At 40.9% G+C, this 23,658-nt stretch overlaps 1 protein-coding gene across 3 annotated transcripts in view; it reads left to right on the top strand.

The window, feature by feature from the left end:
* The window catches only part of COL14A1 (collagen type XIV alpha 1 chain), a 171,493-nt gene that overhangs the window by 130,834 nt on the left and 17,001 nt on the right, over positions 1-23,658 (top strand). For all 3 annotated transcript variants that reach the window (XM_048841565.2, XM_048841563.2, XM_048841564.2), the window contains 6 exons: positions 428-481; positions 1,055-1,150; positions 6,627-6,680; positions 8,880-8,933; positions 19,573-19,626; positions 21,869-21,940. In XM_048841565.2, the coding sequence (XP_048697522.2) occupies positions 428-481; positions 1,055-1,150; positions 6,627-6,680; positions 8,880-8,933; positions 19,573-19,626; positions 21,869-21,940 (384 nt within the window). The remainder of the gene's footprint in view (positions 1-427; positions 482-1,054; positions 1,151-6,626; positions 6,681-8,879; positions 8,934-19,572; positions 19,627-21,868; positions 21,941-23,658) is intronic.

Genomic DNA, 23,658 nt, shown 5'->3' with positions numbered 1-23,658 from the left:
AAAATGTTACTAGAATCATTGGAAAGTCTGCCTTTACCAGTGTGATGATATTGGAAAGAGCAGATGTGGAGAGCATTTTAACAATAAGAAAAAAAGCTGACCTGTGTATCCAGATGGGTCACTGCCTGCAGCAACATTTTGATCCTAGTGCATTATAGGCTAGTGCATTATAATGCACTGGTACAGGCTTACGTACTTTCCTGAGCTCAAGTCCATCCCTACATAGGACTGCTATTAAGCGTATGCTTTAAACCCCAATGAATTCGTAGGACTTAAGCACACACCTAGGTAGTTCCCTGAGTAGGGTTGCTTTCCTGAATTGGGGCCTACAAGAATAGAATAATCAATATGATTCAGGAAGAAGAAAGAACTTGTTTTTTTTTGGTGGGATTCACTTTTCTGCTAACACTAATCGTGTGCTTTACAGGGTGGTCCAGGTGTCAGAGGCCCAAAGGGACATCATGGTGATCAAGGTCCAAAGGTAATCTGCCACCACTAAACCGTTGTAACATACTCCCTTATTTTGGCTTTTGTCTGTTTGTGTCTAAATCTAGAGTTTTTTCTTTTTTTTGAATGAGCTTAAATCTAGAATGGTTTCAGAGTAGCAGCCATGTTAGTCTGTATTCGCAAAAAGAAAAGGAGGACTTGTGGCACCTTAGAGACTAACCAGTTTATTTGAGCATAAGCTTTCATGGGCTACAGCTCACTTCTCTGATGTTCTTGAGGAAAGGGTGTAGCCAGATGCCATTGGTGCTTGTTGGGTGAACAGCGTCCAGGTCTCCTGGATCACACTGGCTACACATCATGTTTGTTTCTGGGTCAGGGGCAGTAAAATGCATAGTGCTGCTGCTGTCAGCATATATTTGTGGCTTTTTGCATGCCTAAAGGAATCAGGCCTTTGTAAATAGGAGCCTTATTGTCCTGTCAGCACGTTAACTCATATTTTAGGTGCTGTTGAATCTATTGGTATTTAATTCTGCACACAGACACTTCCTTCTTATGTACAGTAGGAGTTAAACTTGTGGCCTTTATGTTTTCCCTTTTGGTGTCATAGGGCCTAGATGGACCTCGTGGTGAAGTTGGTGCTCCAGGACCCCAAGGGCATCCAGGACCCCAAGGGCCAAGTGGACTTTCTATTCAAGGGCTTCCAGTAAGTCCTAAATGAACAACTGTGGTCTTAATTTTGTCACAGAAGTTTGCCAGAACCCGTACATTAGGTTGTACCAAAAGGTTAGATAAAACTAGAGCTAGGACTGAGATACAAAGTCCAGATCCAGATCTGAAATTCACCAAAATCTGAGGTGTCTGGATCATGGATTTGGGTTTAACCTGCGATCGGCATAGGAGCCAGCTCCAACAGTCAGATATGTATTGGGATCCGAAGTTCACTAAACCTTGAGACAGTTTGGACCACAGGTGTTTGGGTCAGACCCAAATCTAGATAAAAGTTTTTAAAAATGCTGCGAGCTGGAGTGTGTGGCAGGAACACTTAGAACATAGTATTTTTTTGGTTATTTGATTTTTTGTGACTTTGTGCAGTCCCTAGTGGAGAGATGTTCACATACCAAAACCACTTCAATCACCTAAATTAACTGGCACGAACTGGTACACTTGTTGGCAGCCTCATCAGAGAGGCCAGGGAGTGAATTGATAGGCATAGAGCCAGAAATACTATTTTAGGGCTGGTTTCTCAATACCAATGTTGAGACACATCAGCAGTGCAAAAAACCTACACTTCCAATGCCCATGCTGTCTTATAAATAGGCTTGGAAGGATTAGATTTTTATCAGTAAATATCAGTAAATGCTGCTGCACACACACAAACTGATGAAAAAATATTTCCATCCATAATAACTGAAATTTACAGGCTGACAAAGTAAGAAAAATGCTGCTGGAGAACTCATTAGAGTTTGATTTAAGGATATTTACTGCCTACATTTTGACTTGGGATGTTGGCAATTTGTGTTTTAATGGTTATAAAAGATTTAACTTTTTGAATTTCAGCATTGACTCTCATTAGATGATGATGATTGTCTGACCTCCCCATTGTCTGGCCCTCTGATAATTTCCTGCGACTATGTTAATTGATAAAAATTGAAAAAAAGCAACTTAAAACCCATAATTTTTGTGCAACTGTGAAAATGTAAATAGCAAAAAAATGCTTAAAATTAAGCATCAATATTATCTGTTGAAATTATAAAAACATTGAATTCTGCACATCTATTTATAAAAATAGATAATATATAATAATGTATTAAAATATACAATAATAAATGTCGTGTGGATGGATATACACAGGCCTTAAGGACTATCAACCCAGCACCTTTTCCTTGTAGAAAAATCTAAACAAATTTAATAGAGTACAGTATTCTTTCTACAGAATTTTTTAACCAACCTATAGGATTCAAAACAGTAATATAATTAAACAGGTTTCAATAGAAATTATTCTTAACACCTTGTCATGGGCTGTACAAACCCCACACTGGAAGGGAAGGGACTACAGAATTGCCTTGGGCCCAGATGTTTCTCCCCGCTGCACCTGTAAAGCTTGCACAGGCTAGATGAGGAGCTTACAGGGGAGCAGAGTAGCTCAGTAGCTTGCAGACCGCTGAGGTGGGCTCTGATCTCCTGGGAAAGTGCACTGCAGGAGCCTGAAAGCTGGCTGTAATGACCTTGCCAAGCCAGCAAAGGAGGGATTTGTGACTCAGTGAAGGTTAGAGACCCATTGGAGAGGGTCAGCCCAGGTTCCCCTACCTGCCCCTAAGGAGGGGCCAGCTCTAGAAGCCTCTCCCTGGAATGGGGAATCTAGCTGAGGGAGATCCCTGAAGATAGAAGGTCTGAACCATGAGGCCCCAAGTTAAGGGGAAGCCAATCCCTTGCCTAATCCAGAAATCTACCCTGTTATTGGACCCTCTACATATACCCTGAAAGGGTTGGACTTGAATGTGTGACCTGGCCAGAGGGCTGAGTTACTGAAGGGGCAGATCTTTGCAGAGCCAGAGTGGCCATAAAAAGAAAAAAGCCTGCCACAGCCCTGCCTGACCACTTGGTGGCATTGGCAATGAGTGTTCCCTTTCACAGACTTATATTTACTCCTGGGGGAATTCTGCACCACTGCGCGCACACATATTTCACGTGCCGCACAGTTTTGGTTTTTTTTGCAGAAAATAGCTTCTGCTGAAAAGTTGTTGCAGTTCCACCTTTAGCTCACCAGAGGGTGCTGTGGTGCTAGAACAGAGCAGCTGCTCCTGGCAAACACCAGCCATGATAGGGAAAGAGAAAGAACCTGCCTTCTTCACAGCGCCTTTTGGGCCAGGTCAGGAGATAGGGGATATGGGGAGACAGACAGCGTGGGGCTGCTGGGGGATCAGATAGGGGCTCATAGGTGAAGCCAGACTGGGACAGGGGCTGAATGGGAGTGGAGGCACAGGGTCACATGGGCGGAGGGGTTGCAGAGCTACAGGGGGAAGAGGGATGGCTGAGTGGGGGCACAAAGACACATGGGGCCAGAGGGCACAGAGACACATGAAGATGAGGGGAGAGGGCTGGCTGAGAGGGTGCAGGGCCATGGGGAGTGCAGAGTGACAGGGGGAAGGGAGGTGGCTGAATGGGGGCACAGAGACACATGGGGATGGGGTGCAGGGACACATGGAGATGAAGGGTGGGGGCTGGTTGAGGGGGTACAGGTACACATGGGGATGTGGGAGGGATGTAGGGCCACATGGGGGGTGGCTGAGTGGGGGCACAGAGCCACATGAGGACAGGGGAGGGGTGCACGGACACATGGGGATGTGGGGAGTGGGTGTCTGAGTGGGGGTGCAGGGACACATGTAGATGGGGGTGCAAGGACACATGGGGGTACAGGGACACCTGGGGACAGGAGCAGATGTGCCTGACTGAATAGGAGAGGCTAGGGGTCAGCCAAGGTCTCCATGGGGGATGCTCCCTAACAATCCCTCCCTGCCCCCCAAAATAACCTGTTCCATACTTTTCCTACCCATACCCAACAACCCTTCAAGTTCATACCCAGGCTTCTTCCCAGCAATTACTTCCCTCTCCCTCAGCTCCTCCATTATCCCTGACTCCCCCAAGCCTTTGCACTTCTTCTCGGGAGTATGGAGTGCGGGAAATATGGTTCTGTACTGTAGTTTAAATGAATTATTGCTCAGAATTCTGTATTAATATGCCTAGTAAGGAATCTATTTGTCAAAAAACATTTCCTGATTTTTTTTTTTTGGTCTGTGTTGTTACAGACATACTTGCTGACAGGTATTTTGAAATAAATTACCAAAATAATTGAAACTGGTGTGATTATATTGTGTTATTTTGACAAATAAAATATGCAGAATTTTAAAATGTGTCCAGAATTTCTAATTTTTTGGCACAGAATTCTCCCAGGAGTATTATATATTCTTGATTATTTTAGCAGAGAATATAATAAAGAATATATGGGCTGTAAGAATAATTTCCAATCCTTTCTATAGCATTTAATAGAGAATTATATTCCTGCTGTGGAATTTTATTGACTGGTTAAAAACATCCTATAGAAAGGATATTCTTTGTAATTAATCATGTATATTCTATAGAAACCTGTTTAATTTCTATAGAACTCTGTTGATTTCATCTCTATAGGACATTTCCCTGAGCGTCAAAGAGAAGCAGATTCACTCACAGGGAAAAGAATGTGTTTCCACTAGGGCTCTCGATTAATCGCAGTTAAGTCAAAAAAATTAATTGCGATTAATCATGTTTTTATTCGCACTGTTCAAAAATAGAATACCAATTTAAATTTATTAAATATTTCTGGAAGTTTGTCTACATTTTCAAATATATTGATTTCAATTACAACACAGAATACAAAGTGTACAGTGCTCACTTTATCTTATATTTATTACAAATATTTACACTGTAAAAATGATAAAAGAAATAGTATTTTTCAATTCACCTCATACAAGTACCATAATGCAATCTCTTTATCATGATAGTGCAACTTACAAATGTAGATTTTTTTTGTTACATAACTGCTTTCAAAAAAACTATGTAAAATTATCTAGCGCCTACAAGTCCAATCAGTCCTACTTCTTGTTTGGCCAATTGCTAACACAAACAAGTTTGTTTACATTTATGGGAGATAATGCTGCCAGCTTCTTATTTACAATGTCACCTGAAAGTTAGAACAGGCATTCACATGACATGTTTGTAGCCGGCATTGCAAGGTATTTACATGCCAGATATGCTAAACATTTGTATGCCCCTTCATGCTTCGGCCACCATTCCAGAGGACATGCTTCCATGCTGATGACACTCATTAAAAAAATAATGCGTTAAATTAAATTTTGACGAAGTTCCTTGTGGGGAGAATAGTATGTCTCCTGCTCTATTTTACCCGCATTCTGCCATACATTTCATGTTATAGTAGTCTTGGATGATGACCCAGCACATGTTGTTCATTTTAAGAACACTTTCACTGCAGATTTGACAAAATGCAAAGAAGGTACCAATGTGAGATTTCTAAAGATAGCTGCAGTACTTGACCCAAGGTTTAAGAATCTGAAGTGCCTTCCAAAATCTGAGAGGGACAAGCTGTGGAGCATGCTTTCAGAAGTCTTAAAAGAGCAATACTCTGATGCAGAAACTACAGAACCCGAACCACTAAGAAAGAAAATCAACCTTCTGTTGGTGGCATCTGACTCAGATGTTGAGTAAACATGCATTGGTCTGCACTGCTTTGGATCATTATCGAGCAGAACTCGTCATCAGCATGGACATATGTCCTCTGGAATGATGGTTGAAGCATGAAGGGACATATGAATCTTTAGCACATCCAGCATGTAAATATCTTGTGACGCCGGCTACAACAATGCCATGCAAATGCCTGTTCTCACTTTTAGGTGACATAAACTAGAAGTGGGCAGCATTATCTCCAGCAAATGTAAACAAATTTGTTTGTCTGAGTGATTGGCTGAACAAGAAATAGTGGACTTGTAGCCTCTCAAGTTTTACATTTTTATTTTTGAATACAGTTATTTTTTGTACATAATTCTACATTTGTAAATTCAACTTTCATGATAAAGAGATTGCACTACAGTATTTGAATGAGGTGAATTGAAAAATACTATTTTTTTTTGTTTTTTTACAACACAAATATATGTAATAAAAATAAAGTGATCCCTGTACTCTTTGTGTTCTGCATTGTAGTGGAAATCAATATATTTGAAAATGTAGAAAACATCCAAAAATATTTAAATAAATGGCATTCTATTATTGCTTAACAGTGCGATTAATCGTGCAATGAATCGTGATTAATTTTTTTAGTCACATGATTAATCGTGATTAATTTTTTTAATGGTTTGGCAGCCCTAGTTTCCATTTTGTTAAAGGTTTTGTTAAACAATAATTTGACAGTCATTTTTGAATCAGAGTTTCCTTTTCTTTATTTTCCATATCTCTAAAGATTTAATTTACATTTTTGCAAACCAGTACTGCAGATACAATTTTTGGATATTCTTTAATAGGAAAAATGAATCTGTAGTTAATTTTTTTCACATTGTTTTGAAAAGAACAATTGAAAATAGGAGGCATCCAGCAATTTATCTGTTTAACTATGTGTGATTATTGATCTCCAGGGAACACCAGGTGAAAAAGGAGAGAAGGGTGATCGTGGTCTCCCTGGCCAGCAGGTATTCCCTATATTATTGCTTTAATGTAGCATTTAGTAGACCTATCTGAATGTGGAATTGCCATCCTTGTGTTGGGCAGAGCAGATATTCAAAGATATTGAGGAGCACTGTGGTGCAGCTGAATCTGCAAGGGATTTAGAATCAGTAACCTCTGAGATCTGATTGTGGCCCTGTCACTGATTGGTTGTGTGCCCGTGGGCAAATCACTTAGGGCCTGACTTTGAAGAGCCAGCCTCTCTTTTTGTACCCACAAGTAATCTGAGGTGCAATTTTATGAGAGCAACTGTGAGCAAGCTATCTGACTACCTGATTTGCAGAACTCTGGTAGGTGGATATCTACATATCCCCATGGGAACCTGTAATAGCATCATAGAAGATTAGGGTTGGAAGGGACCTCAGGAGGTCATCTAGTCCAACCCCCTGCTCAAAGCAGGACCAACCCCAACTTAATCATCCCAGCCAGGGCTTTGTCAAGCCGGGCCTTAAAAACCTCACTCCTATGCTCTTAAAGATGTATGCATCTGTACCTTCCCTGACCAGTCCATGTTGAAATTGATGGAGCATGCCCAGTTACCCATCAACGCTTGCATAACCATAGAAAAAGTAGTCCTCTCTCGATGTACCCTGTTGCAAGGGGGACTGATGCCAAAATAGGAATATGCATGCTGTCTGTCACCCCACCACTGTTCAGGAACCCCATTGCTGCAAATCCATTCACTCTATCCTGCACGCTGCTGACCACCACAGTCCTGCATATTGCAGTTGTTATGATTACTAAGGGAGGCTCTTTTAATTGCCATTTACAAATCAGGCACTCAATTTTTCTCGACTTCCGTATGAGGCGAGATGAATAAGACTGGGACTTTTCAGTTTGGAAAAGAGACGACTAAGGGGGGGATATGACTGAGGTCTATAAAATCATGACCAGTGTGGAGAAAGTAAATAAGGAAGTGTTATTTACTCCTTCTCATAACACAAGAACTAGGGGTCACCAAATGAAATTAATAGGCAGCAGGTTTAAAACAAACAAAAGGAAGTATTTCTTCACACAATGCACAGTAAACCTGTGGAACTCCTTGCCGGAGGATGTTGTGAAGGCCAAGACTATAACAGGGCTCAAAAAAGAGTTAGATAAATTCATGGAGGATAGGTCCATCAATGGCTATTAGCCAGGGTGGGCAGGGATGGTGTCCCTAGCCTCTGTTTGCCAGAAGCTGGGAATGGATCACTTGGTGATTATCTGTTCTGTCAGTTCCCTCTTGGACATGTGGCATTGGCCACTGTCAGAAGACAGGATACCGGGCTAGATGGGCCCTTGGTCTGACCCAGTCTGGCTGTTCTTATGTTCTTATGACCATCTTGCAAAATGCTGAGGGCTGCTGAGCGCCCACAACTCTTGCTGAAGTCAGTTTTCCTGATATGTAGCCTCAATTTTTCATTTCTTAGTTTTATCATATTACTCCTGCTTATAATCTCTTGTACCAACCAACCAAGATAAATCATTTCCCTCCTTGATGTCTACACACTTCAGATATTTGTCTGCTATTACCAGGTTCCCCAACTTCTAGTCTTGCTAGATACTTAGCTCTCATAATCTTTTCTCATAAATCAATCTCTCCAGCCTTCTGGATTGTTTTTTATGCCTGTGGTTGCAGTAATGGTCTGGGATCAATGCCAGTGCCTTTAGGCAGCCAGTGGAAGGAGTGGGAGGATTTCATCTGAACTCTGTGGAACTCTGCCTGGCATAGCACATTTATTTGGGCTGGATGCTTGATCAAGGGTTTGCCCCTTTGCTATTACTGCACTGAGCTCAGACAATATGGTAACTCATGCCTTTACAAAAACTGAAAGAGAGAGAGATGGAAATAAAGATTTAGTTTAAGGATCTGATTTACCTCAATGGAGTTACACTGGTATAAAACTGGAGTAATACAAAGCATCTGTAGACATTATTTGCTTTTAAATAAGATATTAAAATGGAAAAGGTTAATTGCATGTGCATATTAATAAGCCCTATTTATTTCACTGAAGCTCCACCTCACCTGAATCATAGACATGGCCCTACCATGAGTCATCCTGTTGAGTATCTGAAGCCCCATTTATCCCAGGGCTTTTGATGTCATGTCAGATAAAGGGGGTTGCACTATACAGTGTAGGGGTTGCTGCCACTCTGATCTTTTGCCCTCTTATCATTCATAGGGTGTCCCAGGAGCATCAGGACCACCAGGACGGGATGGAACTCAAGGTCAAAGGGTAAGGTGAAACAAACAGATTTCTCATTTGAAGTGTTTCCATTCCATCAGTGATGGCACTGGGACAGGTGAGACCTGGGAAGTTTAAGGAGTGCAAACAACTATATTGAAATGTGCCAGGCAGGCACGGACTTTTGGGACAAAAAGTGTTATCTGGCTTTCCTGGGGAATGCCTGGGAAGTGATTAATGTAAATAATACGACTGAAGTTATGCAAAACCCCAGTCTTTTGATGCTGTGCCCTGTGGAGAGGGTCATTGGTCGATGATTACCTGTTCCCAGAGACTGGAGATAAAAGGCCCTAGCTGGGGTCTGGTTCCTGATCTAAGAACAGAAAGGAACTTGTAACCAAAGGGGCAAACCCAGTTCTGTGGTATGAAAGACTGATTCCTACCAGAGCCCTATATTGGTCTTGTGGGTGACCTCTGATAATCTTTTAGCATGCATTTAGGGTCTTTTATAGTTTTTTATATCTTTTCTCTGAACTGCTTTTGCCCTAAGAATAAATGCAGTTTGCATTGTGAGGACTAATTGGTAACTGGTGTACATCATTATAGTCCCTGGACAAAGAGTTAACCAAAGGTGCTGGACACTGATCAGACCTGCTGGAAAATTGCAGTGAGGTGCAGAGGGACTGCAAGCCTAAACTTCTGGTCTGAAGGGAGAGAGATGTGGATCTCTGCCTCAAGAGCGGTGATGGCTAGGAATCAGATTCATAGAAATATAGAGCTGGAAGCGACCTTGCGAAGTTATCAAGTCCTGTCCCCTGCACTGAGGCCATGCCAAGTAAACCTAGACCACCCTAGACAAGTCTTTGTCCAACCCGTTCTTAAAAGAAATGATGGAACACTTGGAAGCCTACTCCAAAACTTAACTACCTGTATAGTTGGACAAGTTTTCCTAATATCTAACCTAGATTTTCCTTGCTGCAGATTAAGCCCATTACTTCTTGTCCTACATTCAGTGGACATGAGGAACAACTGATCAGTCCTCTTTATAACAGTCCTTAATATATCTGAACACTTATCAGGTGTCCCCTCTGTCTTCTTTTCTGAGAACTGACTATGCCCAAATTTAGGTTATGCAGAGGTCTTCCAGGGGGGTGCTTCAACTCATCTAGATCAGTGTTTCTCAACCTGGGGGTTTCAGCCAGTCCAACCCCCTGCTCAGAGCAGGGCCAACCCCAACTAAATCATCCCAGCCAGGGCTCTGTCAAGCCAGGCCTCAAAAGCCTCTAAGAATGGAGATTCCACCACCTCCCTAGGTAACCCAGTCCAGTGCTTCACCACCCTCCTAGTGAAATAGGTTTTCCTAATATCTAACCTATACTTCCCCCACTGCAACTTGAGACCATTGCTCCTTGTTCTGTCATCTGCCACCACTGAGAACAGCCTAGCTCCATCCTCTTTGGAACCCCCCTTCATGTAGTTGAAGGCTGCTATCAAATTCCCCCCCAATTCTTTTCTTCTGCAGACTAAATAAGCCCAATTCCCTCAGCCTCCCCTCATAAGTCACATGTCCCAGTCCCCTAATCATTTTCGTTGCCCTCTGCTGGACTCTCTCCATGTTCATTCCATAATGTATTTATTTAATTTAAATATATCCTTCAAAATAACAAATTCTACATCTTATATTTTGGCTCACAATTTGTTTAATACTGGTGCTGTAACAGGGAAAAAAAAGTTAACTACATCAAGCAAAGCCACAACTTTCGTATAGTGGGTTCTAATGTGTTATCAATAGGATAAAATGTAGTGTCGTAAACCTCAGCCATCCCTTTCTAGGGGCCCATTAACTGTTCTGCCCTGGGGTCCAGAATTGCTTTCGGTGGGCCTGGTAAATAATGATAATAATAATATGGATCTATTTATATAATAGTTTTAGATTTATACCTGATAGTTCTTGTGCACTGGTGGGGGAATCAAAATTGTTATTAGTTTAATTTACAGCCAGTCCAGTGACACAGCAATCTAGTACATAGATGTCCATGTCACAAACAGTGCCATGATTACAGCTAGCACTAACTAGCACCTTTGTTGGTTGTCTCAAGAGAGAAGCAAGGAACAGAAATGGGTTACTTTATTGCCCTCCAGAATAGGTTGAGAAATGCTGGAATAACAATAAGGAAGCCTATGCTATTTCTGATGTATTTATTTGGTACAAATAGAGGTCTTCTGTGTCCAGTACTCTTAATCTGGCAGTACGTTATTTTCTTAAATGTTTAAAAATGAAACATGGGTAAAAGAGTAGGTGAAAAGGTGAACGCTGTTAAACTAAGAATGAACTACATAATATTAGAAAGATGTGATCAACTTTCTTCTGCTTATGGTGAGCCTGTGAGGGATATTTACATTCTGGCTAGCAACCAAGATATGGATTTTAGTATTAACTTATTTGGTTAAACCTCTAGGTACTTTCACCTGTGTCTTTGGAAACCTCTATAAGTTAGACTTATAAAGCAGCAGCTGATCAGTCTTTTGTTTCATACTGCTAGGTACACTGAATCCAGGTATTGCAAAAGAATCTCTATCTGATTATTAGTAATTCAGTACAATGTACAGGTCAAGTACGTAGTTAAATTGGACTTATAGTTTCCTTTAAACAAGATTTACATTCTCTTCTGGATATTTAGGAGCTTTTCTTGAAAATAGCTATGAAACTCTGTAACTTCAGAAGCCTGTGGAGCTTCTTTCTTCTTCATTCTTTGGACTTCTGGCATTGAGCTCAGCCCTGTTATTTCAGGATCTGTACAGTGGTACAGATCTTGGCCCCAATCCTGCAAACACTTAAGCACATTTAACTTTAAGCCCGTGCGTAGTTCCACTGAAGTCAGTGTAGTGTTTGGGGCAATAGATGGTTTCCCTGTGAAATTAAGAAAAAAAGGAGAGACTTTTTAAAGAGTAAGATTTGTGCTGAGTTATGTTCAGATCAAAACCAGCATTTTGAACTAAGTTTCCAAGTATACAACTAAATTACGAATCAAACATATGAGATCACAAATATTGCTGTATTATGTTAGACAACCAGACTTCATATCACCTGCCCTCTTTTCAATCTTATTCTAAGTGTATTCCCTTTTCTATGTTGTATACTACATACCTCTCTGTTTTTCTAATACCTCACAATCTTGTAGCTTCTCTTAGCACCTTCCCATTGGCTATGTCTGCATTGGCCTTCCCCTTCCCCCTACTTCTCACTGTTGTTATCACTGGTTCAGCTGCAATTTCAGTACTGGGGAGAGCACTAGTTTTTTAAGGCTTCCGTGACCATGTGTTCTTGTCACCATTTTGTCTAACCTTGCTCAGAGCAAGTCTAGGTGACATGGTGCTAAAAATGCTAGTGGCCTCCAGTGACTTGTCTGTGTAACCCACTAGTGTATGTTACAGGTTCTCTTCTGTGCCCAATCCCTAGAAGTATGAGGCTGCTACAGCCCCACTTAGACAGGTTTGCCATTTTCTCTCAAGCTGTAGCTGCTTATCCTTTTGGCTCCAGAGATGCCCGGTTCGATCCCTTGTGTGCCAGACAGTAGTTTTTAAACTGGTGCGACCACTTGGGAGCTGAACTGGTAGTGTGGCCACAGTGGGATATTTTTGAGAAAAAAGGATGGCATAGACAAAGGCTTTGATTAAGTCAGGGGAAAGGCAATTAACTCTTATTCTGGAGATAGCACCAGCGTGGTCTATAATAAGGGTGGGAAGTTAAATAAATTCTCAGTTTTAAATACTGATCATAATTCTTTCCTGTGTCTAGTTTCCCCGCTTTTGAGAAAATGAACTAGGTGATTGTTCTTCAGTTCTATATTTCTCAGGAAGTTCTGAGGGTCTTATAGAATCAGGCCTATCATTGGGTGTTTGTGCTATATTGTCATGCTACAGTGATTTCTATGGCAACAGACTCTGATGTTATACATACAGCATGATGGGCTTGATTCTCCACTCTGTTGTATTAGTTTATGCTGGTGTAACTCAATGGATTCCAGTGGAGTTACACTGGCATAAAAGTCCTGTGAAAGTGGCGATCCAGTCCAGTAACCTCACTGCACAGTCTGTCTGAAGGAAAGGCTAATCGGCAATGGAGTATTCTGTCACTCTGACAGATGTCACTCCAGCAACAGCAAAGGGGCACTGGAAAGTTATGAAGAAGTAAATTACTTTTTTGTACAATGTTTTCTTTGTCAAACTTCCTTCTGTAAGCCAAGCTCTGAAACTATTTTTCAGCCTATACTATGAAACTAAAGTTATACTAGAATTGATGTTTTCCGTGTTATTCTTAGCTTGGCCATCACTTTCTTTTTAATGTTTATTATTAATTAAAATGCTTGAGGCATAATGGACCTGATTCATCAAAGCACTTGAAAAATTCCACTAGCATTAGTGGGATTTAAGCACGTGACTAAGCATTTTGCTGAATCATAGCCGATATGATGTTAATTTTAAAACGTCCTTTAACTCCAAATAGATTTTTTCCCCTTCCAGTTCACGTTTATTTCCTTTCTGCTTCGTCTTACTTTCTAATACTCAGAGCTTCTAATCATTATTAAAATCTATTGATAAGGGTCTCTGATTTTGCTTCCCATTGACATTTATTTTAATTTTTTTATTCAATACTAAGTTTAAACCCCCGTCCCCCCAGGTTGTCGATTTTTTTCTTTTATCCCTGGTTTATTTATCCAAGATTTTTAAAAAATTATATTTCTTTCCTTTTCGTAGCTTTCAGTAGTTTCTTTTTAAAAGAAGAAATTAGAGTATATCCTCTAATCAGGTGTATAAAATACAAACAGAAATCAATTTCATAATGGACTGCCCATGCTATGAGATGAGATTAAAATTCATTTTAAAGGTTGAAATAGAGTTAAAGATCTGTTTTCTGTTAATAAAACAAACTCTAAGCATCCATGATAGATTTTTTTAAAACAAATCGGGTACCTGGACTAAATCTAAATTTCAGATTAATACGAAGAACCATCCCTGGCTTATTTTAGTCCTCCTGATATAAATATAGAAATAAAGATGTTGGGAAAGGAGACATGGTTTCTGCCTGTTTGATTCTCAGTGATGTGGTCATTGCAAAAATATTCAAGGAACCTTTCCCTGCCCTTCTCTTCCCACACAATCGCCCATACTAGAGTGGTTGTACTAAAACAGGCAATGTGTGCGTTTACACTAACTCTCCTGGATGCAGCTATGTCCTGCACAAAGGGGCCAGGTTGAATTGTGCAGGACTGTGTGCTTGAATTGAGATCAAGGTGTTGATTAGCCCCCCTCACTCTTCCAAGCCACATCTGGCCCAAATATTCTCCACTTACACTCCCTTGTCCTTTCAGTTCTTCCTTTTCTGCTTGGGCTATGAAGTTAAGATTATGACTGGCCCTTGTGCAGGTGCACAGGCAGAGGAGGAAAGGTGCTTTCTTTTCCCATGTTCCCCATGGCCTACACACATGGTCCACTCATACTTACAGTCCTCATTCTCTTCTGAGAGATGCAAGCCACCCTTGTGGGGGCAGAAATAGCCAGCTGGGAAGAAAGGACCATAAAGTACCATTCTAAGGGATGGTGCAGTAGGTACATCTCTCCTGCATGCACATACTGGGGGAGAGACTGCCTCCATCACTCTGTCCTCAGATTCCTCAGCTCATTTGAATTACTCCCTACCCCAAAATGTCTGTGACTTGGTCACCTCTCATTGTTCCCTGGTGGCTTTCTCCCCCCTCCATCCCCGCCACCTCCATCTTCCCTAGGGACTCCCCCTGCACACCAGACTTCTCCTTGGCAGAGGGACAAGAACAACATGCTGGTGTTGGGGTTGCAGCCAGGAATGATTTAGCAGATAGGCAGGTAGCCTTGGAAAGAGGAAACTGCTTTATTGCATGTGCTTCACCATGTCTCTGCTGAGCACCAGGAAGCAGAGAAGAAGAGATGTGGTGTCAGGTGACTACCTTCCCTTGAGCTGCTCCATGGGTGTACTAGTAGCTCAGGAACAGGTGGGAGGGCTTTGACCATCTGCTGCTTTACCTTGCTTGCCAGCATTAGCCCAGCTGGAAGGTGCATTTAACTCTTCTGGTCCTTCAGAGCTTTCTCCTGGCCATGGTGACACACTTCTACCTGCTCAGCCCCATGTGTGGAATAGAAAAGGACCAGATTGGTAAGGAAGGGAATTTTATTTTCAAAACAAGATTTTTTTTTTGCAGCATAGTATAAACAATGGAGGAAAAACATTTACGTGGTTAGCAGAGTACACCATATCGGGCCTTTTGAGTTTTAAAATGTGAAAAATAAAAGAGAAACTTCTTGTATGTCAGCTCTTAGAGGGGATGACTCAAATATATTCCTTTTAATCTGCTGTACTACAAAGGTGAGGTGGGATATTAAATGGGCATTACTGTGTTCAACTGCTGTGAAGCAGAACTAGTCTAGTTTGGCTTGTGCTGTCAACTTTCCAAACACTGTCATTACATTAAAAGGATGTGTATTCTGAGCAGTGAAAGATTCTAGAAATCACTTTACTAGTATTTTCCCGAATTAGCTTTATTTAGTCAGAACAAAACTGAGCCCTTTTGTGAACCACCTCACATCTGCAGATTGACATTACTGAAGTAGTCTGTAGTATTTTAGTGAATTAACTGGATAATTGTATGCCTGCCACTATTACTATGAATTAGCATAAGGGTAAAAACTAATGCAAAATAACTTCAAAAATCCTTTACAGTGGTGAAATGTGGGAGGGAACAACACTACTTTTTGAGCTTTTGATCTGGCAAAAACAAATATTTGAAGTCTCGAGTATACTGGCATTGGGCTTGATTCTGTTCAGACAAGCCTGGCCTGCCATTATATCCTATCCTGCAGCCTTTGCTTGGACACGCTCAGTAGTTTTCTATGAGTAAATACTGAATGATGGGGTTCACTAACTTCAGTGAGAGTTTTGCCTACATGCAGGACTCCATAGTTGGCCTTTAGAGTGAAAATCACCCTTCTGCAGAAGGCCAAAAAAAAGCCTAAGTACCACGTATGTTCAAGGTGTGAAATCTTGGTGCCTTTGAAATCAGTGGGAAAACTCACAAGGACTTCATTGGGGTCAGAATTTTACCCACAGTCTTAAATCAGGTTTAAGTCTCATTCTGCCCACTGCACATGGGTGAATTTAATCCCTAAGGTAGCATTTTACCCCAAAATACACCACTGATATTGATTTCTCGTGCATGTATTTAAGTTCAGTAGCACAATATGCCCTGAACTAAACCAGTCTTACAAAATAATGCTGGATAATTTTTGGTTGGCATTCAAATCTAAACTTCTCTGTATTTGGGGGTAGTTTTGAAATCCAGGCATTGAGTGTGGATTCAGCTCTTATATGCATGTAAATCTGAAATATCTGGTTCCTAGACACAGGAGTATCTGGAGCAAATTCATGAATCCTTGACTACTAAGTTTACTGAATAAGACCACATCTGAGGTATAGTACCATATTTCCAAAAGATGACAATATTTGGGTTAAGCCATCAAAAGAGAGCTGAATAAATGAAACAATGCACAGTATCCCAATGTTTTAGTATTCTGAGTACTATTCTGTGAGCTCACACAGTCTTTACTCAACCAAAATTAGTGGCATAAGCAGCCAACAGAAACACATTTCCATTTTTTTCTACCAATTCCTCTTCCTAACCACCACCCCATGCTACATATGTTCAGAATTAGTCTAAAACACATATCAGCTATCAAATAATCTGAAAAACCACTAACCCTCATGGTGGCATAAACAAACCACACTGTTATATATTTTATACTTCTGGGTTAGCACAACAAACATTTACGACCATACTGCTCCTTGAGACAGACTCCTGTTTGACTTAATTTATAAACGGCAATTTTCACACCTAACAAATACAGCGGGAGACCATTTTAAATGGCCAAGAGATACAGAAACAGTGCCAAGAGAAATGCACCCCCAGGATATGCAAGGAGACATTCTCCAGCAGCCAAGAGTAAGAAGTATTGCCCTGTGGGAATAAATGAAGTGTAATTAAAAACTTTACATTCAAAGAAAAACCAGCATTTCTAAGCTTACTGTTAGTTCCTGCCATTTACTGGCAGGGTGGGAAGGGAAGTATGGCAGTAGTGTGGAGACTCTTTGAGTCCAATTCAGCTCCTTGGAGGTCAGTGGAAAGACTTCCATAAAATATTCTGGATGAAATCCTGGCCCCATTGAAGTCAACAGGGACAGGTTTTCACCTACTTGTTTTTAAAAAATTAAACAGTTTGTTTAAATATCAAAGCATCAGTTTTCGTGAGAGTTAAACCAATATGAAAACAAACAGGTATTCTGCTTCACATCACTTTGTAAGGGGCTTCCATACTGCGAGTGTCACAAATGAAGACTGTCTAACATAAATTTTTCAAAACGTTCTTAAAAACAAAACACTTCTTTAGCAAAATGGCTACTACCCGCATCAAGCTCAGAAACACCGTTTGTATTTGTCAGTTTTTATTTTTGATTTCATTTCACGGGTTATTCATGGGTAGAGTTTGTCATACCTTTAGAATTTGCAGTTTCATGAGCTGAGCAAACTTTTCTTGATTTGCTGATTTGATTTGAAATGAACAAAATTTATTTATTTGTTTATTTATACTTTTAAAGTGGATTCAGGTACACTGGCATTTATTCATGGTAACATCACCATTCTTTTTTATTCTTTAGTTCTTATCATAATGAGGGGGCCTTATAGGGCTCTTGAAGCTTTAGGAATCATAGTGGTATACTTTGAAACAGGAAAGCATCCCTTATCCACAGTGTGGATAGTTGATATAATATGGATAAGTTATATGATATACTTATTTTGTCACCTAAACACCTTTACAGCAGAGTAGAGAATATTTTCCAGTTACACCGAAGATAAATTTTCAAACCAATGGTTTATACCATATATAAGCAGGTTAGAATCACAGTTTCCAAATGCTAAAGCATTACATCTAGTCTGGGCCGTTCCTAGGGGGGTATGGGGCTCGAGACAAATCAGCCTGCCCACTAGTCTCCTCACTGTCCGCCCAGCGCGCCCAGCCACCACTTGCCTCCTCATCCCGCCTGCCCTCCCACCACTCTCCTCCTCGCCCTTCCGCCCGCCTGCCGCTCGCCTCCTTACCCGCCTGCCCACAGCTCACATCCCTGCTAGTCTCATCACCACCCATCCAGTGCACCCGTCCATCCGCTGCTCTCCTCCTCGCCATCTGCATGCCCATCTGCCTCCTCACCTCCCTCCCTCTTGCCCTCCTGCCGCTTACCTCCTCACCTGCCTGCCCGCTGCTCACCTCCCCGCTAGTCTCCTTGCTGTCCATCTGGTGCACACACGCCGTGTCCACCCAACCGCCGCTCCTCGGCACCATCCGCCCGCCACCTGCCTCCTCACCCCGGCCCATCTGCCCTTTCGCCTCCTCACCTGAATATTGGGACAAATGGCATCCTGATCATACATCAGTCGGGATGCGGGACAAAGGACTAAATATTGGGACAGTCCCGATTTTATCAAAGCATGGGGCCCCCAAAGCATGGGGCCTGGGGTGGTCGCCCCGATTTGCCCTACCCAAGGGACGGCTCTGCATCTAGTAGTTTGTCACCTAACCACTGCTAAAATCATCAGAATTTAAGGGGAGGAGGAAGGAGGGAAAGAAGAAAACCAGTATTATGTGATTTATTTTTTAAGGTTGCGCACAATATATTGTAACTTGTCAGGGTTGGGAGCCTTTTGGTGGACAAATATAAATGCTTTTAGAACTAGCAAACTTTTCCAAATATTGGTTCTGGATTAATGATCAGAACAATTGGTGGGGTTATGATTTAGAGTATGTTAATGGAAAAATGTGCTTCCTGATTAATATGCATAAGTATCCTTTACTCTTCTACATTTGTACACTTCCTGTCATGAGTAATTTGCTCTCTAGTATGGGGTAGTCTTTGGCTCTGGTTCAGGAAGGTTCTTAAGTGTGTAACTTCATTCATGAATATGCCCAATGAAGTCTCATTAAGCAGCTTCCTGAATCAGGGCCTCTGTGGTGTCCAATAAAGCTGTGCACTATTTCTGGGCAATGAAACTTTCCTTTCTGATAATGCCTTCATCATGAAGTCAATGGGCATAGTCACATGAGTAACAATGATCTGTGTGAAGAAGAGTTGGTAGGATTGGGATCCATCTCAGGTAATTTTAGTAAGAGTTTTCAGAGTGCTTAAAATTCACAAAAGAGCAATCTTCTCATCCAACATTATAGGTGAAATTTGCCCTTTTGCAGAGCTTCAACACAAGACTTACGTACCACTTCATCCCACTTAAACATTGTTCTGAGGTCCTAAGTGGGACTTGAATGGTATGTAGGCTTCTGCTGGCCCTCTGGATGAGGTGAATTTTTTTTCTTTTTCTTTCATAGAATCATAGAATACTGGGGTTGGAAGGGACTTCAGGAGGTTATCTAGTCCAACCCCCTGCTCAAAGCAGGACCAATCCTCAACTTTCTTTCTTTCTTTCTTTCTTTCTTAACAAAATCTTTTAATAACAAAATTAAAAGTAAGTTGCCTTCTAGAAGAAATTATCTGGACTTGGAAAGTATAACTCTTCTAAGAAGCTTGTTGATTAATTTCCATGTTCCTCTTCTCTAGGGTGCACCTGGCAAAGATGGACCCACAGGGCCCCAAGGTCCTCCTGGGCCAGTGGTAAGTACTGTCTATGTGAGATTTATTACTGTATGAGTTGAGGTCTTTTCAGGATGTAGGTTGCTGTCTGTGCCAGCTGGGGCTAAATAGCCGATTGCACTGGAGATTAGAATTCAGATTAATCATGAGTTTGGCAGAGAGCTGACCGTGCTATGCCAGTTCTTTGGATTCTTACCTTGAGATACAATGACTCCCCCATGGTAAAGGGAGATTGAGTCACTCAATAAATAGGCTGCCATCTTGTGGTAAGTAAAGTAGCTGCGTTGTGTAAAGTGGACTAATAGCCCTTGGCATTGAGATGAGGCAGAGACTCTAGTCTTGTGGGAAGTTCCAATCTGGACTTGTTCTCTGACATGAGCCGCCAGAGTTCATTGCCCCAGGTCATGCAGCTGAAGCCCTGTAGAATGTATTCAAACATTTCACAAAATAATTAAGAGATCATCTAGAGGCCAGAGTCTGACCTCAGCTGGCTTCAGTGGGAGCAGTACACATTCATCTGAGGGCAGAATTTTGTTCCTTGTGTTATAAATCTGCCTCTGGCAGATACATTTTTTAGGAGTGATATATTTACTAGCAAGATTTGTAGTGGGGTTATAGAGAACCGTGGGCCAATTTGCCTGTGATGGTTTTAAATATTCTCTAATTGCCAGATTCTGCCAGTCTTACTTATGTTCTGTAGTAGGGCAGATGAAATCAGTGGGTAAGGTACTACACATTATGAGCAAGCGTGGCAAAATCTGACCCTAAAGTTGTTGCTGTTAACACTGACTAGGATAGAAGATAACTTTGTGGAAGGAATACATGCACCTTGGACATTCACAATCTGTGGTTTGAATTCCTTATTTGAAGGCTTGTGACACTGAAAAATGTACAAGGGCTTTTATTTTATTACTTTATTAGAACTAGCCAGAATCAGGACACAAGACCATCTATTATTTACATGTTAGTGACAAGAAAATAAAATATTTAGAAAGTAAAAGTCCACCTGCAATCTCCTGAGTTTCCCCTTCCCCATTCCTTGGCTACTGCACTAACATCATTACTACTTTGGGGTCCTACAGGAGTGGGGGAAAAAACAGTTGAAATAATCCATGAGGATAGAGGCAATGAACCTAACCCATTTGGGAAATAAGATCTGAGGATTCATGTGGGTGCAAATCTTGCCCCCGAAGCTACAGTCACAGGAAGTGCCATGGTAGCAGAACAGCTGTGGTTACACAGTGTATGGAGGGATGAGATTGGGACTGGGTGGGCCTGGAGGAAGAAAAGGCCAAAGGATCCATTGCTGTGTAAACCCTTCAGTGATTCCAGAACATCAAGCTGCAGTAACTTCCATATGGTTGTTCCATAACTACTCAGCAATCTGGGGAGGGGTGGATTCTTTCTTTTGTTCAGCCGCTCCCTAGTTACTCAGGCCAAGTGCTGGGTTAAAATTTGCCCCACAGCCCTGGACCCTCAGACTCACTGAAGTCCATGGGAGGTTTGTCTGATTAAGGATTGTAGGATTGGGCCTTTTACTCCTTTGTGAAATTATGTAGCTACACATTGAAAAAAGAATGTGTTACTAGCTGAATAATAGTGTTATTACCCTTTATGATATTTGCATAATTCTAAATAAATAAATACTGCCCAGCACCTATTTCTTTACCTGTTTTGAGCTGACATTAACTAATGCATTACATTAATGAATATTCATCACTGTGCAAAGCGCATCTAGAACAGGTATAGTTTCATTCTTAATTCACCTTCTTGTGCCTATTGCATGGGGTCTCCAAATAGTGTATAGTTTTAAATATAGTCCATGTTTCAATTTTTTGAGGAATTGAAGTGTGAGGCAATCTGCTGGTAGTTTAATTCACAATTTCTTCAAATTTGTAAATTGACCTTTTCTCTGATTTTTAATAAGGATTATTAATTCAGAATTCATTTATATTTTAATGGTCATTTAAAAAAGAAAACAATGACAATAAACATTTCATCTCTGGCTTCTATTATTATGGACATGAAAGTGGATCCATAGGACTTGATAAAGGACTAAATTTAGCAGCAATAATCTAATGTAGTGTACTATGCATAATGTGTAGTCTTCTCACTTTTCAAATGACCAATGCATCATTGTGGAACTGCTGTAGCTAGGATGCTGACCATATATTACAAAAATTGTGTTTAAGTATTTTTGTCAATAAGAACTCATTGATGTGGATGTCACAATTAACTCTTTACTCTTTCTTTTTCCATTTAGGGAATACCTGGTGCTCCTGGTGTTCCAGGTGTTACGGGAAACACTGGGCCACAAGGTGGTGTTGGACCTCCTGTAAGTAAGCTTACATAATCCTTATATATTAGCAGTCCTGTGCTATTCGGTGTCTAACCTTTGCTGTTATCCATTACAAAAGCTACACAGGACCCAGAATTGTGGTCCATTTGCTCATAAAGCACTCACGCTGATTGCAATTAATGACTAAACGAAACATCCCATTGTTGTTTTAATTTAGGTTTTCTTTAGTTTTGTTTTGCTTTTGGTCTGACTTAAAATGTTGTGTAGAAATATATGCATGAAAGCATCAAGAAAAGACATTGTCCTTAAAGGTTAAAAGCATACAGGATGGGAATTCATATTCTGAATGTAGCCGTTTAATTTTCTTTCCATTTCAAACTACGCTAAAGAAAATAAAATGTTCCTGCTTTATTAGACTTAACACTTTCCACAAAGATGGCATTTTTTCAAAGTAGCCTGATTCTGATCTTATTTATACTGGTTTTCCACCAATGTAACACTGTTGACTTCAGTGAGTGTACTCCTGATTTACATGGGTGTAAATGACATCAGAATCAGACCCACTTTTAAACTGTAATTACAGGCTTCAACTACAGAAAAATTTGCCATTGATGTCAGTGAGAGCCTTGGGCTCTTGATTCTGTTCAGGATCTAATGCTCAATTTTTCTACCATTTAAATGTCAATGACTTGTTTTATACATGAAAGAAAACATTTTAAGTAAAAAAAAAATCTATAAAATGAGGGTATAAATTCCACACTAGTGATAGTTTTGGAGTTTTTCATTTGGCCTTTTAGGTGTAGCTATTCACCTAAATATTTTGAATTCATAAATTATGAATTTAACATTTTAACATTTGTTTCCTTATGTAGCCTGCTTAAAAATATTTTTATATATCATAATGGATGTTATAATCTCATGTTCTAGAAAGTATTTGAGTCTGACATTGTCCAGCTGCACGTCTGGCTTGATTTGTAGAATACTAAATAATTTTAGATTTTTTTCAAACATCCAGTCGGCTTTGGCGATTTATACTAACAGAAGCATTTGAAATATTTGGCTAAATGGGAATATAGTGACTGATGATAAAATATAAGCGAAGATAATACACTAACACTCTCTTCATCATACTCTACCAGTATAATAATGAAATGCCCAATTAAGAGATTTGGTGAGCTATAAAACTTACCTGGAACTGGAGCATTGACAATAATATAGGCACATGCTCCAGAAATTGGTCTAAATTTTCGTAAGTGCAGATATGCCTGAAGGTCATATGAGGCCAAACTCTGAGCGTGCCTGAAGTCTTACTGGAGAGGTCAAAAATGACAGAAAATCAGGGCTGCATCCACCAAAACCTACAGAATGGCCAGGTTCAAAAGCGGGTACATTTGTGCAGCAGATTTCAGTCCGCACTGCTGTTGGCCCAAGCGCCATTTTAGAGACAACCGAGGCAACAGAATACAGTGTGAAGAGAAAGGTGAATTTGGCAGCAAGGGAACAGAAGCCCCCCTGTGTTTCCAGAATATCATCCTGGCTACACTAGCTCTGAGAAAGAGACAGCACTCACAGCCATTAGGCGGGATGAGTTTTCCCAGACTCAGGGGTCAGAAATGAGGAACAGTGGAGAGACAAAAGCTGGGAAAGGTAACCGCCTGCTACTCAGTCATGGAAAGAGAAATACCTGCTGGGTGTTGACAAGGAAAGAGCATATTTAAGAGAACGTTGCTGTCCGTTCGCCAGGGTTAAATAGG

The sequence above is a fragment of the Caretta caretta genome, chromosome 2 (assembly GCF_965140235.1).
Source record: "Caretta caretta isolate rCarCar2 chromosome 2, rCarCar1.hap1, whole genome shotgun sequence".
NCBI classification, from domain to species: Eukaryota; Metazoa; Chordata; order Testudines; family Cheloniidae; genus Caretta; species Caretta caretta.
Note: the sequence above shows the minus strand (reverse complement) of the source record. Positions and strands in the feature narration are given on the sequence as shown.